This window comes from Esox lucius, chromosome 15 (assembly GCF_011004845.1).
Source record: "Esox lucius isolate fEsoLuc1 chromosome 15, fEsoLuc1.pri, whole genome shotgun sequence".
NCBI classification, from domain to species: domain Eukaryota; kingdom Metazoa; phylum Chordata; class Actinopteri; order Esociformes; family Esocidae; genus Esox; species Esox lucius.
Window position 1 is genome coordinate 4930379 of NC_047583.1, and position 18535 is coordinate 4948913.

The 18535-nt window shown below is 39.3% G+C and overlaps 1 protein-coding gene across 6 annotated transcripts in view; it reads right to left on the reverse strand.

Moving 5' to 3' along the window:
- Window positions 1-611: 611 nt before the first annotated feature.
- LOC105009564 overlaps window positions 612-18535 on the reverse strand; it is a 45205-nt gene continuing 27281 nt past the window's right edge. For all 6 annotated transcript variants that reach the window (XM_034297214.1, XM_034297212.1, XM_029125323.2 and 3 more), the window contains 22 exons: window positions 18106-18296; window positions 17872-17963; window positions 17093-17223; window positions 15798-15922; window positions 15423-15543; window positions 15014-15226; window positions 14637-14807; window positions 14145-14291; window positions 13933-13985; window positions 12388-12520; window positions 12116-12198; window positions 11813-11939; window positions 10646-10836; window positions 10053-10143; window positions 9804-9927; window positions 9348-9529; window positions 8981-9136; window positions 8698-8831; window positions 8386-8522; window positions 7062-7156; window positions 6313-6577; window positions 612-1053 (listed from right to left, as the gene is read on the reverse strand). In XM_034297214.1, the coding sequence (XP_034153105.1) occupies window positions 953-1053; window positions 6313-6577; window positions 7062-7156; window positions 8386-8522; window positions 8698-8831; window positions 8981-9136; window positions 9348-9529; window positions 9804-9927; window positions 10053-10143; window positions 10646-10836; window positions 11813-11939; window positions 12116-12198; window positions 12388-12520; window positions 13933-13985; window positions 14145-14291; window positions 14637-14807; window positions 15014-15226; window positions 15423-15543; window positions 15798-15922; window positions 17093-17223; window positions 17872-17963; window positions 18106-18296 (3063 nt within the window). In that variant the 3' untranslated portion in view covers window positions 612-952. The remainder of the gene's footprint in view (window positions 1054-6312; window positions 6578-7061; window positions 7157-8385; window positions 8523-8697; window positions 8832-8980; window positions 9137-9347; window positions 9530-9803; window positions 9928-10052; window positions 10144-10645; window positions 10837-11812; window positions 11940-12115; window positions 12199-12387; window positions 12521-13932; window positions 13986-14144; window positions 14292-14636; window positions 14808-15013; window positions 15227-15422; window positions 15544-15797; window positions 15923-17092; window positions 17224-17871; window positions 17964-18105; window positions 18297-18535) is intronic.

Below are 18535 nucleotides of genomic sequence, written 5' to 3' on the forward strand. Positions count from 1 at the left end.
CCTCTTCAGTACGAAATATTGACTAAATGGGTTAAATACTCCGGCAATCAAATATTTTCTGTTTTATTTTTTTAATAATTTAAAACAATGTCTATTTTTCACTTCAACATTATGGACTTTTTGTATTAAACAATTTCTAGCTCCATTTTGATTTCAAGTTGTAACATTAAAATGTGGAGAAGTCCATGGGGTGTAAATACTTTTTAGAGCCACTGTGTTGTGATACCAACTTGTTTTAAAGCGTCTTTAAAAACATATTTAGTAGGTGCCTTCATTGCATTGGTAATGTGAGAGACTTGGTATAGCTGAAACAGTATGCTAGGATAGCCTAAACATCAAAGGTTGGCTTGCAGTCTCTAGCTTGCACAGTTAAATGACACATCTATTACCATTGAAATGCATTGGGGAGTCATACAAATATTGTCAATGTAGAAGAAGTATAAAAGCTATCTAAATTTTTTTTTCAAGATGAGAAACAACCATTTATAAATCAATAATTACCACTTATTATTTATATAAAAAAGTGATAGATATACATATTTTATGTGTGCCATATATGGATATGTGTGTATATACTGAGAGATACACACATATACAGTGAGAGATACAGATACATTGAGAGATTTATTTAAAATTAAAATAAAATATTTACGGGTTACAAACAAGGGAACTTGGAAATACTGTGTACATCACAAATTGTGCTTAAATGTAATTTAAATAAAAATGTTAAGTGCCATGTGCAATCTTATGGAAATCAAGTCGTTCATAGGAAAACAAATGTAGATTCATTATTAAGAGGGACTAAATTTGTAACAATTTCAACATAATTGGATACATTATAAAAACGCAAATTTTATTTATAAAAGTAGTACAGGACTGTTTGATATTTCTTCAAGACATGTTGCTGTAGGTAAAACAATGGGATGGTCAGCCCATTCTATGGTCTCTTCATCTAGCCTGATGTCAACTGTAGAATAATGGTCAGCAGAGCCAAACAGAGAGAGAAGGCTCGCATGTCTTTCCCAAGCAGTTGTCCTCCATCACCAATGCCATCTGTAAGAGAAAATATGTTTTGTGAAGTCACCATCACAGTAAATAATTTGGTAATTGTTGGGTATAAATCACTTTTAACATGAGGTAACCAGCAATGGAATAATCCAAAGTAACTACCCCAAAACGCATGATCACCTATTCAATTAAAGTAGCAGTTATGTTTATGATATTGCCATCAGCATAAATCTGTGCATCCCACTGCTAGCTTGCCTCTGAAGCTGGCTGGAAGGGAAGCATGATGGATGCTGGTCGATCCCTGGTTGGGAGACTAGATGCGGCTGGAAGTGGTGTTGGAGGGCCAACAGGGGGCACTCTTTCCTTTGGTCTAATAATCAAATCCCAATGCCAGTGGTGAAGGGGACACTGCTCTGTACAGGGAACGGTCTTTCAAATGGGACATTAAACAGGTGCCCTGACTCACTGTGGTCACAATCCCGTGGGCCGGGCCAGTTCTAGGCATAAGCGACATAAGCGTTCTCCTAGGGCCCCCGTTTGGTAGGGGCACCCTGTCCACTAGGGAATGGTAGGGAAGGGGGCCCTGAATACAATTTTGCTTAGGACCCCCAAAAGGCTAGAGCCAGCCCTGCCCATGGCACTGGTCGTAAGGGTGTTAACTTTGATGTTATGGTCAAATCTCCAATCCGGCTCTCATACCAACCTTCCAATTAGCTCATCTTCCCTTCTCCTCCCTGTTGCTATTTCCCAAGTCAGAATGGTAATTGAGGATGTGTTCTCAGCAATGTTAATTTTGGCACTTGCTTTTTATAATTTAGTCTGGTCTAAGTCATTTTGACTAAAATATGTGAAAGTTTTAGTTACATTTTAATGTTTATTTAGTTTAGTTATTGTCAAAATGATGAAAACAGTCAGCCATTTTAGACAAAAAAATGCCCTTCACTGTAATCTCACACCGTCACTGATTTCCATGTAAACATACATAGTCTTGTTCTACCAACATATTCTTCTGAGTAAACATTATTGGATGATTCTCTTCTCAAACTGGTGTAAGAACTCATAAATCTGCAACAGATAATGGCCAATAATTAATGCAATTTTTTTTACTGACGGTGTGAGATTACATTTATTTTAACAATTACACTGTGTGCACAATTATTAGGCAAGTGAGTATTCTGATCGTATTATAATTTCTATGCACATTTTCCTACTCCAAACCATATAAACTTGAATGCTCATTGGACTGAATCATTTTCAGGTGATATATATTTGTGTAATGAGGGAGGGTGTGGCACCACTGAATAACACCGTATATCAAGGTGTGCATCATAATTAGGCAGCTTCATGACCTCCGGTAAAATTGGCCAAAAAAGAGATTTAACTGACACTGAAAAGTCATAAATTGTAAAATGCCTTTCAGACGGATGCAACACTTTGAAATAGCTAAACTATTGAGGCGTGACCACCGGACACTCAAATGTTTTGTTGCAAATAGTCAACTGGGGTGCAAACAATGCATGGGAAAGACGCAAATAAACTGCAAAAGACTTGAGAAGAATTAAATGTGAAGCTACCAGGAACCCATATCCTCCAGTGCCACCATATTCCAGAACTGCAAGCTACCTGGAGTGTCCAGAAGTACAAGGTGTCAAGTGCTCAGAGACATGGCCAAGGTCAAGAAGGCTGAAAGAAGACCACCACTGAATAAGATTCACATGTTGAAGAGTACATATTGGACAACAGATTTTTCAAAGGTTTTTTGGACAGATAAAATGAGTTACTCTTGATGGACCAGTTGGATGGGTCTGTGGCTGGATCACTAATGGACACGGGGCACCACTTCAAGTCAGGCACCAGCAAGGTGGAGGAGGGGTACTGATATGGGCTGCTATCATTAAGGATGTGGTAGTTGGACCTTTTCGGGTTGAAGATGGACTTAAACTCAACTCCCATACCTACTGCCCGTTTCGAGAAGATACTTTCTTCAAGCAGTGGTACAGAAAGAAGTCCTCAGCATTCAAGAAGGCCATATTCCTTATGCAGGACAATGCTCCATCACACAACAAGTACTCCACTGCATGGCTAGCAAGCAAGGGCCTCAAAGATGCCCAAAAAATTACCTGGCCCCCTTCCTTACCTGACTTAAATCCTATTGAGAACTTGTGGATGCTTCTCAAACGTAAGATTTACAGTCAGGAAAGATAATACACCTCTTTGAACAGCATTTGGGACGCTGTGGTTGCTGCTTCAGCGAAAGTTGATCGTGAAACAGACTGCATGGATGGAAGGCTCATGGCAGTTATTGACCATAAGGGTGGCTATATTGGTCACCAATTTTTTTTTATCAATCAAATTGATTTATAAAGCCCTTTTTACAACAGCAGTTGTCACAAAGTGCTTTACAGAGACCCCCGGCCTTAAACCCCAAGGAGCAAACAACAGTAGTGTTGGATTTCAGTGGCTAGGAAAAACTCCCTAAGGAGGCCGGATTTTAGGAAGAAATCTAGAGAGGACCCAGGCTCAGAAGTGTGACCAGACCTCTTCTGGCTGTGCCGGGTGAGATATTAAGAGTCAAATTAGGCCAGAAATGTTATTTAATTTAAATTGTTTGTTACATATTTGTTGCACTTTGAGAATGATTGAGAATAAACAAGTGAGTTGGAGAAATTATTTTTGTTATTGAGTCGCCTAATAATTGTGCACACCAATTGTTGCCTAATAATTGTGCACACTTATGTATTCCCTGGAGAAAGATAAAAAAATAAATATCTTTGGTGTGTAAAACACTTGAAACAACTCAAATGTTATGTATTTTTCCAATGAAATCAGTTACAGTGAGGGAAAAAATTTGATCCCCTGCTGATTTTGTACGTTTGCCCACTGACAAAGAAATTATCAGTCTATAACTTTTATGGTAGGTTTGTTTGAACAGTGAGCAACAGACTAACATAACAAAATCAAGAAAAACCTTTGTTAAAAATGTTATGAATTGATTTGCATTTTAATGAGTGAAATAAGTATTCGACCCCTCTGTAAAATATGATTTAGTACTTGGTGAGAAAACCCTTGTTGGAAATCACAGAGGTCAAACGTTTCTTGTAGTTTCTTGTGGTTTCCACACATCTCAGGAGGGATTTTGTCCCACTCCTCTTTGCAGATCTTCTCCAAGTCATGAAGGTTTCGAGGCTGATGTTCAACAACTCGAACTTTCAGCACCCTCCACAGATTTTCTATGGGATTAAGGTCTGGAGACTGGCTAGGCCACTCCAGGACCTTAATGTGCTTCTTCTGGAGCCACTCCTTTGTTGCCTTGGCCGTGTGTTCTGGGTCATTGTCATGCTGGAATACCCATTCAAGACCCATTTTCAATGCCCTGGCTGAGGGAAGGAGGTTCTCACCCAAGATTTGACGGTACATGGCCCCGTCCATCGTCCCTTTGATGCAGTGAAGATGTCCTGTCCCCTTGGCAGAAAAACACCCCCAAAGCATAATGTTTTCACCTCCATGTTTGACAGGGGGATGGTGTTCTTGGGGTTATAGGCAGCATTCCTCCTCCTCCAAACACGGTGAGTTGACTTCATGCCAAAGAGCTTGATTTTGGTTTCATCTGACCACAACACTTTCACCCAGTTCACCTCTTAATCATTCAGATGTTAATTGGCAAACTTCAGACAGGCTTTCTTGAGCAGGGGGACCTTGGGGGAGCTGCAGGGTTTTAGTTCTGGGCTGATTCCTCACCGTTCTCATGATCATTGCAACTCCACCTGGTGAGATCTTGCAAGGAGCCCCAGAAGACTGATGGAGATTGACACTTGTTTTGTGTTTCTTCCATTTGCAAATAATCGCACCAACGGTTCTCGCCTTCTCACCAAGCTGCTTGCCGATGGTCTTGTATCCCATTCCAGCCTTGTGGCCATGGTGGAGAGTTTGGAATCTGATTGTTTGCTTCTGTGGACAGGTGTCTTTTATACACGTAACAAGTTGAGATTAGGAGCACTCCCTTTAAGAGTGTGCTCCTAATCTCAGCTCATTACCTGGGAGCCAGAAATCTTTCTGATTGAGAGGGTATCAAATACTTATTTCACTCATTAAAATGAAAATCAATTTATAATATTTTTGACATGCGTTTTTCTGGATTTATTTGTTCAAATAAACCTACCATTAAAATTATAGACTGATCATTTCTTTGTCAGTGGGCAAACGTACAAAATCAGCAGGGGATCAAATACTTTTTCCCTCACTGTATGACAACATTAATTTGGTAATCAGAAGGAAAACAAATTCAACTCTCACAACATATTGTAGCTAGCTAGCAAAATGATTAATCTTGTAGTGGGGCTGTGGAAGTTTTTTTATTCCATATGGATACGTGTCAAAATAGTCCATGTCACCTATTCTAGGGGAAGGGATGGGCAGTTTTTATGATACATGTATTTAAAATACGTATTTCAAATTCAAAATAGGATTTTGTCACTTGTATTTGATTGGGTTGATGAAAATGACTTCATATTTTGTATCAGAATACTTTAGCGTTTTGTATTTTGTAGTTTAAAATACTGTAAAATACTTAACCTGAGTAGCAGCCCTCACAGTTAATGTTAGCCTGCAACTTTCAGCCAATGTTAAGTTCTCAGTTGTGCACAAAAAAATGCGCTTTTCAGTGTTGTACAACATTACATTATAATGCCACGATATGGTAACTTGTAACATGCACACACGTGTGCATCATTGTCATTAACAACATTGTGCTGCAACGCCATTAAAGAGCAGGTTGTCAACCCAGTACCAAAGGAGGGACTTGGCATCTTTGGACAATCCCCTAATCAAGCACCTTTTTGTGAGGTTTAACACCATCATCCCATCTTTAGCTCCAATAGAGCCTTTATTTTCCTTTGCTGGACTGATGAACCAGCCCCATCGATGAAAAACATTTAAAAAAAATTAGTTGTGCTTAAAGGCATGAGTAGCTATAGAGACCACTGCAAAGTGTGTCCCCACACAGGGCTTGGTGTGTTGGTAATAATAATATTCAATTTTGTGGAGAGATGCGTCCGTTGGCTGTGTGGGTTTGTTGTGTTCAATTTAGAGCCAGCTTGAAACCACTATATAATGACCATGTTTACCTGATAAATAGAGCAGTTGTTTTAACCTTGAATAATTAAAAGCAAAGTGTGGGAATGTGGTTTGTGTATAAGGATTGGATTGAAGTCTACTTCAATTTCAGGAAATATACAAAGTACACCAACATTTTAATTCTCTTGAATACTTTTCCATTAGGGAAATAAAGCAGTGATGTTGCCTTACTGTTGATTGTGGTGTTTAGCAGTGGCATGACTGTGGCAGTGGCGGGCACTGGTGATTTCGTGATGCCGTTAGTAGAGCTGCTAATGTTGGGGTTGGGTGTGACAATCAGAGCTTCTCGGCCTCCAGTCAGGCCAATACCCAGGGTATCCAGCTCAGACTGTGGCTGCTGAGCTTCCCACGCCTTAACAACTGAGGTATTCTCAAACGTCTTCAGATCGTCCACGTTAATACCCATAAGTCCTTTCACCTCGCTTACGGTCAGATTCTAAAACATTTTCATAAAAAGAATAAGATTAAACACATATACTGTTTAGCAGTGGTATATCAAAAATGTTTTGCTGGGACCTAAGTTTTTTGGTCTGAATTTCTGGGGAACCCATACTTACCCCATTGCAAAACTAATAACACAACTTTAGAATCTGTACATTTTCATTTTTACACTGACAATTACTTATATTCTCAGGAAAAATATCAAATAATAAATATATTTAATAAAAAAATATATCTTTCTCAAAAATGTTTGTATTCTCCCATGAAATAATATTTACTCTTAGTTTTTTTTTAAAGGTTAAATACAGTAAAAAGAAAATAATAACATACAGTATATTTACTGGTGAACCCTCTAGTTCCGAAGGCAAGGACCCCAACTTAAAATACCCCTGCCCAGTACAGGTTACTTAAGACCTAGCTATTGTATTGCCATATTGTGTCAGAATGAACAGTACAATACCAAAGCCACCCACACTTACTGTAACTACGGTGATGTCAAGACTTAGGAAGGTAGCGATGTCCATGCTCACATTCTGAGTTGCAAGGCTCCTTATGTCTTCAATGGGAGCCCCACCTGGCAAAAAGGAGGCACACATTCAGCAATGGGAAGGCCATAAGGCTGTATATCGACCAAGCATATATATTTTTTTGTACTGCAACAATTACAGGGATTTATCAAAGTGTCTTGCGTAACATGAACATGTTTTTGTTAAAAAAATCTGAACCATACTTTCAATTTGCTATATGATTCGGAGATGGTCATAATCGTTTCTTAACCTCCTAAGACCTGAGCTTTGATAATGTGTGCATTTTTTATTTCTCTTAGCTATTTGGAATTAGTAGGACCTGATAAGTATAATATCTAAGCATTATCTTTGAACAAGAAGTACCTTTTGAAAAAATTATGATGACATTGGGTTTATTTTACGACATAACACAAAGTCACCAAAGTGTAACAAAGTAGAAAACTGTTCGTTTCAACTGTTTTCATCAAAACTAACCCTAACCCAAATTTGCAAACAGTGTGTGTGAGTATATGTATGTGTGTTTGCACTCAGTGTGTGTGCATTTCAACTGCCAATGACATATACAGTCAGTGTTTTATTTCTATACTCTACGTCATACTGTATACTGCATTTGTCAGTACCAGAGAGGTATTCAAAGATCAATAAGTAATGCGTGTTACCTGCACCAGCCCAGCAGAATGAGGTACATGGTGCAGGAAGCCTAAAACATAGTGTCCTCATATGTGAACACAGGGTCTCAGGAGGTTAAAGGAAGCAACTGTATCAAACGTGTGTAGGTGTGTGAGATGTCCTTTTAATCTTTTGTAGTTTTTAAAACTAAACTTGCATTCTGCATTCCTAAAATATCAGTTGCCCTGGATATAAGCATTTGCAAACTCACCATAATGTAAATACATTTGCCTTAAATTAACATCACAAATGATAAATCAGATATTTAGCATTTTAGTTTGTGTGTGTACACTCATCTAAAGGATTATTAGGAACACCATACTACTACTGTGTTTGACCCCCTTTCGCCATCAGAACTGCCTTAATTCTACATGGCATTGATTCAACAAGGTGCTGAAAGCATTCTTTAGAAATGTTGGCCCAATGTTTGAAGTTCAGGAGATTGTCTTGACCAGGACCACACCCCTAAATGCATTGAAGCAACTGCCATGTGATTGGTTGATTAGATAATTGCATTAATGAGAAATTGAACAGGTGTTCCTAATAATCCTTTAGGTGAGTGTATGTATGTGTGTGTGTGTGTGTGTGTGTGTGTGTGTGTGTTTACCTAGGTAGGAGCTGATGAGGTGGTAATAAGTTGTTGCTACACTGGTGCGCTGTGTGTTGAAGGCAGTCTTGCCGATGTTATATAAAGTTCTCTTCTGCTCAGTGGAGCAAGAGGTCACATTCAAGGAATTGGCATTTCTTAGGAGAGGAAATAATGTTTTAGTTGACAGGGATATAGTACAGTGTCAGTTATCTATTATTATATTCATGGCCATCTATGGTTTTACAGTTTAACTGAAACTAACTGTTACCCATTACTTTGTAAACAAGAACAGTGAAAAGTTTATTTCCTGATCCGGCCAGGTGTACCCACCTTAGGCTGTCTGGCGTGATTGTCTGCAACACACTGATGTCCAGAGAACATAAGTTTGAACCAATCGCGTTTAGCTCGAAACTGCCCAAGGAGTTGCCTGATGTGTTTAAGTATATCATGATGATTGCGTTACTCTAAAATCAATCAACAGAGAGAGATACTGTGTTAGAGTGAAGCTATAAAAAAACCAATGTACAAACTACAAAAGTCAAAGCAACATATAAAGAAATGTATTATGTGCAGAGGACAGACCTCTCTTTACCCCCTCGCACCCCCCATCTACCTGTGCTGCTTCCCATGGACCATTTTTCGGATTCATCAGTGCTGACAGTGTGTCGATACTGGTGATTCTCCACTTTGTGATGTCATCTAGTGTGGCCACACGAGACACTGAACCCAGAATCTGGAGCTGCTCGTCAACAATCCCCGATGGATAAGCCTGCCAAAAATGATTTTACCGTCCAGTTATCCGCGGTTTATTGTATCTGATTATTAACCATCAGTTAAGTCAGTTTAGAAACTGGACTGGCGTACCTTAAGTTTCCTTCATCGATGTAATGCTACTACTCCTACAATGAATACAATCACGTTTTCCATTCGTGGGAGCTGAAGAGGCAAACTTCAAGAAACCATACTGAAATCATGATTACCTGGTTAAGTTTGGCTAAAATAACAGCCTGGAAGGTGACATCATCCACTTTTCCAGTGACAGCGGCGAGATTGTTTATTAAAACGCTGGTGTTAAGGCATAGGTCAAACTGGGTCGCGGTATAGCCGAAGGGGAAAGCGGCATCAGCGATGGTCGACTGGGTGATGTTGCCAATGGTGCAACCTTTCAAAACACAACAGTGAGCAGAAGTTATACACACAAACATAAGTTTACCACAGTGTCATTCGTTAGGTCACCAACGCTACATACAACGCCCACCAGTGTGACCTCTAAGCACTCATTGGCTGGCCCTCGCTACACACTCGACGTCAAACCCACTGGTATCAGCTCATCTGTAAGATATTGCTAGGTAAATCCTGCTCTCACTCGGCCAACCTGGTTAAGTAAAGTTAAAATAAAAAGCTGTTTCTCCTAGATCAAACGGATGTAGGTTTACCTGCTTCTCTCCTGGATCTTGTGATTTTGTTAACCTGCTGGAACAGTGCCATCAACTTTGTCCCCACTGTTCCGTTGTTCCTTAGCTGGGGCATAAAGTACTGGAGGAATGTCCTTTTCACATTCTTTGAATAGACAAAAATGTAGGTAAATAATTAGCAACCTGTGACAAATGTAACAGCCATAAAAAATAAATTAAAAAATAGAGAATAATGATCAAGACGTGCGCATGAAAAAGGTGTTGACCTACACTGGTGAATAGGCTCCAGAAGTTACTGGACAGATACAGTGGTAGGATTCCAAGGTTTACCAAGGTTTGTTCATTCCATGTCGAAGTGTTTCTACAAAAAAAAAAATATATTACATAAGGAACTTCTGTGATTAATTATAATATACTGTAAAATTTCATATATTTATAGATATATATCTATACATCCATATATGCAAAAATATACAGACCCCTGAGCTGTCTGTAATTAGTGATTTATAATTAAATAATTTTGTTCTGTTCGTTTTCTTTTGTTACAGTTAATTTGACAGCGGTTTATTGTTGATTGACATTTTCAAGAAAATGAAAAATGTTGCTTGCATAGGTTTTCAGTTCCGTCTAAATAAAGATAGAGTGACTACATCTGAACATGAGAACAAAGTTATTGTCACATTCTCAATAAATACCTCGCTGCTGAAAGATCAATGCCCAGGAGTTTGACAGAAAGCATGAGAATGACCTACGGTGGTCAGACGAGACCAGGATAGAGGTTTTTGGCCAAAAGCAGTACGTGGGTAACCACTGAACATTCCTCAAAAGACAGCATCCATTCAGTGAAGTGTGTATTCACATACCCATACTGAGTGGTCCCTGAAAGCAGGAGTGTTTCCATGGCATTGGCCTGAGACACGGTGAAGTCCTGGCAGTTCTTCAGTTTCTCCAGAATGAAAGGGTCAGAACTTTGGATGTAGGAGCCGTTCACAATGCACAGCATGTTTCCCAGCACCTCCACATTGTCTTTGCTGAGGCTCATTCCACGTATTCCCTGAAAGTTACACAAACTGATGCCTTAATTAAAGTGATTCTTAAGAATTACATAGTTCTGTATAATCTGTATAATCGACATTCCGGCTTATCCAACATTCTGTCAATGGTCTAGGAGGACCACATCCTTTCCGAAAATACCATTCTCAAAATGAATTCAACTATGGAACAAAAGAGTTGGTTTGTGCCATTCTACCGTGTTCAGTCAGGAGAGCAAGGATCTGGGTTTAGTTCTCGGCTTGGTTCTTACATTTCTAAAGGTTGTGGGTTTGATTCCTACATTCCTAAAGGTTCTGGGTTTGTCCTACATTTCTAAAGGTTATGGGTGTGATTCCTTCATTCTTAATGGTTGTGGGTTTGAATCCTACTTTCCGAAAGAGTGTAAGTTTGATTTCTACTGGGGGCTACCATACTTATTAACCATGTATGCACTCATTACTGGCACACACAGCATCATTGTATAGCATTTACATATAGTTATATTATAATAACTGTAAATACTAATAAGGAAACTTGTTTCTTGGTTGCTGTGTTTCAATGCAATAATTGTGTCGTTATCTGTGGGATCCAGAAGGTTCTAGATCTTACCAGAGGGGTCTGGGTATGTGTGGTTAGGGGTTGCTTACCATCCTCCTTACATACGCTATTACATTTTTCTCTACCCCCCGCACACACACAACTGAGAAGAGTACAAGCTCAAGTGGCAGAGCAGCTTCACTGAATGAGGAACATTTTGTAAGCAAAGGGGTTGGGTCCCAGCCAGAGTCAGGGTAACACTGTGCATTTTCAACATTCCAGTTGCTGTAACATTTTGTCCTCCTTCCCTTTTCTCATTGTCTGGCCTGGAACTCAAACAGCAAACTTTTAGCTACAGGTCCAACTTTATAGCCATTTCGCCACCTATAACCCTGAGGTAATATTCAGGTCACAGTGGAGATTTGTCTACTGGTGAAAATCACAACTTTGCAGTCACTCACCAAGCAGCTTTTTGCGTTGTTCAGCAACAGTGTATCCTTGTTCAGCACTCTGGAGAGGACGGTGAAATCTGCAGAACCCACAGCGGTGAAGTAGGACCTGCAGTTGCTTTGCTCAACTATCGAATAGCTGGAATGAAGTTAACAATTAACTTGGATTAACATACATGTTTTAATTATCCACAAATTAGTCGTGTGAAGCATTGAAAGGATCACAAGGTCAGCTTGCATTTCCAGGTAGTTGAGTATTGTCTGAAATATTGTAATGAATTTCAATGTTAGGATAATAAACAGGATTAGACTTACTTGTAATAGAGTAACATCTCTGAGGGATAGTCAGTGAAGTTCTGCGAGAGGTTGCTTTTCAGTAAATTATACATGCAGGTCAACTGTGGAAAAATGATGAGACAACAATGTGTGAAATTAATCAGCAATCATCATCATCAACACAATGGCACTGTGAACTTTGTCATCATTGCCATCATCATCATGAGACAAACCATCATCGTCACCATCATCATTACTGGAACTCACACAGCATCATAATCACAACACTGACATCTTCATGTCTCACTGACCTGTGTTTCTATTAGCACCACTTTTTGCCTCTGGATCCTGGGTCTGCAGGCATGAACCAGACTGCGAATCAATTCGCTCTGCATGGACCCTGCTGCTGTACAAGTAAACCCTTGCAACACGAATGGGGAGAGCCTGTTTGGCAGAAGAGATTTAGAGAATACAGAGAGATAGGACGAAAGCCCTGATATGTAAGGTGATTATTTTTAGGTGCTACATCTAAGTTTATCTAATCATTTTCAGATACAATCTTGTTATAACGAGATAACTATTCATAATAATGGGATACATTTAAATAATAATAATAAACCATTATATTTTTAAAGTTTCTCGTTATTTCGTAATTTGCATCAACAAGAAAAACAAGATTGTTTTTATTTGAGGTTATACAAATTCTCTGATTCATTGATATGGAAAGCACCTCATGCAAAACGCATATGAAATGGGCCTGCCATAGCTGACCATTGGGAGTTGTGTCTATGTAAAGAAGGCTAGGAAGAATGAACAAGTTAATAGTCAAATTGTAGTTAAGGTGTAGAGTATTCCTTTAGGTCATATGGACAGCTGTAGCTATGACCACTGGTAAAGGGAAGCAGTGCATTATAGGCAATCTCTACCTCTGGGGGAAAGGTCCCACAAGCAGCACAAAATCTCTAAATATCCAGTTACTTCTTGTGTCTTTCAGTAGTTGACATCTTTGGTTTATACCACGCAAACACATGTACATGCACACACAGACACACACACACACACAAAGACCAACGAATAATTGTCAAGCTACGTATCAGGATGTCCATGTTACATCACTGCGCTCTGTATCCTGGTCTGTTTGAACCTTCATTAAAACCCCTAAACAGGAATCACATGTCCTTTCTGTCATCTATGCCCTTACCAGCACCCAGGAGCAAACACGTAGAAGACTAAGAAACACTACATATACAGTCCTAGATTCCTCCATTACAGTCTGGCGGATTTTTCTGCCATTGAAGGATGCACAACAATGTTTTTATTCATTTCATATTTAGGTGTGGTATAATAGTGTGATATTGTTAAATGTCAGCCTGAACTGGAAGGGTTAGGCTACTATAATTAAATAACACATGACTGAAATGTACACCGGGATTTTACATACAATCTTGTCATGGGGGATGTAGCCTACAGGTTACTTTGACCACAGTATCCCTTCCAGTTCAGGCTGAAATTGAGATCAGTTGGGAATCTTTCAACAGCAGAACATCAGCCAGACACAACTTCCAGTGGTCAGTTATGGCAGGCCCATTTCACATGCTTTTGCTATCCTTTAGGATTTATGTTACTGCCAACATGATAAAAAAAAATGAAAGGAATACAACCAAACACTTTCTGAAAATAAAGACAGATGCATGCTTTACATATCACTGAATCAGAGAATGTGTTTATCTTGAAATAACTTAATGAGATAGTATTTCAAAAGAATGAGAAAAACATAAGAAAGTTATTAGCATAGTAATAGTACAAAAAATATTGGTTTGTGTAAAATGCAGAAATGTTTCTAATTCATAACTTACTCCTCTGGGCTGATGGTTGCATTGCTTACTTCAAAGGAGAAGAAGACAACAGCCTAAATAAAGAAACAAGATTAGAGTCTGGGTGTTGCCAGTTATATCTGCACAAGGCAATGGAAGAAACACACTGTTTTTTGTATTTTATACATTTGTATTTTATTTTAATTTTTTTGCCAAAGGGAAGGCCTGTCCATAAATGATATCAAGCCCCAAACCTGATTTTGCGTCCAGGTCTTTCTGTTGATCGCCTGCACGTCTACTGTATCCTGGAAGGATGTCAAGAGAACCCTGGGGATCTGCGTGGCCATAGCATCTGGTACATTAACAATAAATGCGTTCTGGCTTTGGCCGACGGTGATTATCTACAAGGGGAAAAGAGAAGGGTCTGTGTATCATTTGTTCATGTACTCGTTAATCACTTGCGAATGGAACACAGTGAAAGCATACACAATTCGTTAAAACAAAGAATGTGCTCATTCATTTTCCGGTATAATATTCTCAGATACTCCTGGGGTCAATCTGAATTGAAGGCCGTTCGCTAAGAATCGACCAAAGTAATTTTCATCGAAAACAAATGTTTAAAATAAATCACTACTAATCAATAAGTGTATAAACAAGTTATTGAAAATAAATATTATAATAATAATTGCTATTTAAGTCTGCTTTCAATTGAAGTTGACCCCAGTCCTGCCAAATACATCAACTACCTTGCTGATGTAGGTTGCCTGTAAAATCTCTGGCGCAGCAAGCAAGTTGGTGATAAACCCGGGGTTCTGGGATGTTGCCAAGAGCTCAGTGGCTGAGACGGACGTTATTATTGCCGACGGAACACCCCCAATGAGTGTGCCCAATGCGATCAGAGTGGAGGCGTTGCTGATCTGGCAATCAAACAGTATTTGGATTTTTTTTAAATGGAGTCACGCTTTATTTTCCCATTTTCCTATCATACAAACAACACAGCAGAACAATGGGGCATACAAATCAGGCAGTTACGCCTGAAATCCAAGTCCTAACATTCTGTAAAATCTATGATTATATAGAAGCATGCATGATTCCAAGATTCTACGGGAGATGGCGCCCTCACCTGGAAGCCTCCAGAAATGATGGTCTGTACAACCACAATGGCCTGGCCTTGGTTCCAGCCACTCACAGAACCAAGAGTTGAAAGAGATGATACAAGTGTTGAGGTAGAAATCGAGGCAATCTGATTTGTCGACAGGCCAGTGATGGCGTTCCCCAACATTGTGATAATGTTTGCTGTGATATTTTGGAGGTTAGACACCAGTGCAGCAAATATCTGCCCAGGGGAAGAAATATTGTAGTCTTACAACAAAGGAGGGTGGAAATCCAGAGCTTCTGATGTCATTAAGCCATTACTCATGTTATTCTGCTTTGGATCAGCATTACATTGTGACCAAACTCAACTCCTAACAGCAAATCATGTCAAACTCACAACTGTATATTTTCTACTTGCTCTGTTTCTTAGCATGTACCTGAGGATTGTCAGTTCCATTGCAGAATTGCTGGAAACGGTTCAGTATATCAACACTGTTGTTTTGGCTCAGAGAGTTATAGGCTGTACTTGGGACCTGACACAGAAAGCTGCCTGGAAGTCTACAGGAAAGCAAAAGACCAACCACTGTTATACTGTCATTTCAGTAGCATTATAACTGTTGTTGTCGTCATTATGTTTCTACTGGAGATATGGCACAACTACTAGTATGACAGCTACTGTTATTACAACCACCATAGTTCATGTAGTATACTACTCATGTTCGTACATATACAGCACTTCACTAACTAAAAGTATTTTTATCATTACCATCTTTCTACTAATACAACAGTTGCTAAGGCAAATGTATACTCACTGCATAGGGTTAAAGGTGGGGTCCACTGTGTATAGCTGTGTGATGTAGTAGGAGATGACATTTGCAGCTATAGCAGTGTTGTTGAAGAGCTGGATATTGGCTTGGTTTTCCACAAAGATGTTGAACTTTAAACACAAAAAAGCGTAATGAATGCAATGTCGGTTCTAGTGGATGTTTCTTGTTTTATTTAAAAGGCCCAATGTAGCTGTTCTAACAATTTCAAGTAATTTTGGTGTAACCACAATGTACCTTACTGCAATAGTTTCCCATTACATCAATGGGAACATTTACATTTTGTAAACATTTCATTTTGTATTTGCAATTTATAATGGTATTAAGTGTGGAGTATGGTGTAGACCATGGTACCACCTGAAACTGTGGTGATTGTGTATGGAGAATGAAGCCTTAAATGGGATCCCTATATATATATATACAGTACATTCAAGTTTATGGAAGTGTATTCATAGATTTATCTTAGATGCAGTTCTCTTTTACACCTACAGTACATAAACAGCAATATTAGAAATGCAGAAAATAACATACAGATATGAAACAAACATACACATTAAAAAGAGCAAAAAGGTAATGTATCAAACTTTTTAACTACTTTATATCGTTACCAAGACTTCTAACATAAGATTACTATGTAGGGAATGTTAGTTGAAAGCAGTTGTTCCTGTCTTTAAGTAACCCAGTAGTATCTCTACTACGAGAGATACCGCTAAAAGTCCCCACTGAGTAGGCTACATTAGAGTGGTGGAAGCCTTCAAAAGCGCTGCCAAAACAAGTGTTAAACAAGTTTTTTTCCCCACTGGAGTCCTCTGAAATTATTTTATAAGGTTGTATATTCAACCTGCAACTAACAGGAAATTGCACAGAAGAATTTGGAGTTTTGATGGCACTGTTCAAGGTTTGGTAATTTTTCCAAACTATGACGAAAACACGTGGGGTTGCCTGGTGTGAACTTTGGTAACATGTTCTATAAATAGTTGTACTCTCAACAAACCTTCAATTAACAAATTGATAAGCAACTGATTGCTAAGGTTAGGGTTAAGGTAAGGTTTAGACAGTTTAGGTTAAGGTTAAGCTTAGGATAAAAGTTAAGATTAGGTTTAGCATAGTTAGTTAAAATATTGCTGATTGTCAGTAAAGAATCTTTAAAGCATCTACAGACACACTTTTGGGACTCTCATAATGAAGTGTTACCATATTAAGGATTGGACTGGACATGGCACCAAAACCGGGGTCATGGCATAAAAACATCTCACCTAGCACCAACTGCTCATGACTCATACCTGACTGGTGGTGAGAAAGGTGTTGAGGTCATCCAGGGAGAGGTAAGTCACGAACACACCAATGTAGTTCACAAACCAAGCGGTAGAGTTCAGGTCTGGATCACTGGCAATATAGCATTTAGGTTGAGGGCCTTACAGTGACAGAGGGACATGCTAACATTAATACACTTGCACATGTTCATAGTCTATATCGTAAAATAATAAAAGTCAACCAAATGAAATGCAATTATCACAGTATTTCTACCAATGAAAATGAGAACATTAAATTCCATACATGCATCCTCGCTGATCTCCTGTTATAACCCGTGCCAAATCTGAATGCATCCTCGCTGATCTCCTGTTATAACCCATGCCAAACCTGAATGCATCCTTGCTGCTGTCCTGTTACAACCCATGCCAAATCTGAATGCATCTTCGCTGCTATCCTGTTATAACCCATGCCAAAACCTGAATGCATCCTTGCTGATATCCTGTTATAACACATGCCAAACCTGAATGCATCCTGGCTGCTATCCTGTTATAACCCATGCCAAAACCTGAATGCATCCTCGCTGCAATCCTGTTATAACCCATGCCAAACCTGAATGCATCCTTGCTGATATCCTGTTATAACCCATGCCAAACCTGAATGCATCCTTGCTGCTATCCTGTTATAACCTTTGCCAAAACTGAATGCATCCTTGCTGATATCCTGTTATAACCCATGCCAAACCTGAATGCATCCTTGCTGATATCCTGTTATAACCTATGCCAAACATGAATGTGACACGGAGGGTTACCTGTGACAAGATAAGTCTTAATGCTGCTATACACATCACTTGGCCCAAAGTTAGAGGTGCTGTAATTGAAATCACTTCCAAGGATGGAGACTCTGAAGAAAAACAACAACGGTTGACAGATGTGAACAGAACAAAGCCTGGTGTTGGCGTCTCAGGGTTTATATAATGAAAAGTACAGAGAAAGTAATGTTGATTATCTCAAACAGTCAGTCAACCAATGTATAAAAAACGTACAGTTTCTGGAATGCGAGACAGCTGGCATTTTGCACTTCTGATGAGCTGATGAGGCTCTTAGTAAGAAAACGTAAGTATTTCTTCAGGCTAAGGTCAAACCAGGCATCCACGTTTAATGTATTGCTGCTTTCCAGGGCTAAAGGCCAGACACAGGGAAGAATCAGGGGCTTCACAGCATCAGGTACATTCTCCTGAGGAAAAAAAAACGCAATGGGTAAATGCATAATTTTACCAACAGTTTGATTTAAATTAAATTCAGGCTGGATAAAAATACAGGAGAGAAAAGATAAAATGTGTTAAATCCATCCATCCATCTTCTTCCGCTTATCCGGGGCCGGGTCGCGGGGGCAGCAGTCTAAGCAGGGATGCCCAGACTTCCCTCTCCCCAGACACTTCCTCCAGCTCTTCCGGGGGGACACCGAGGCGTTCC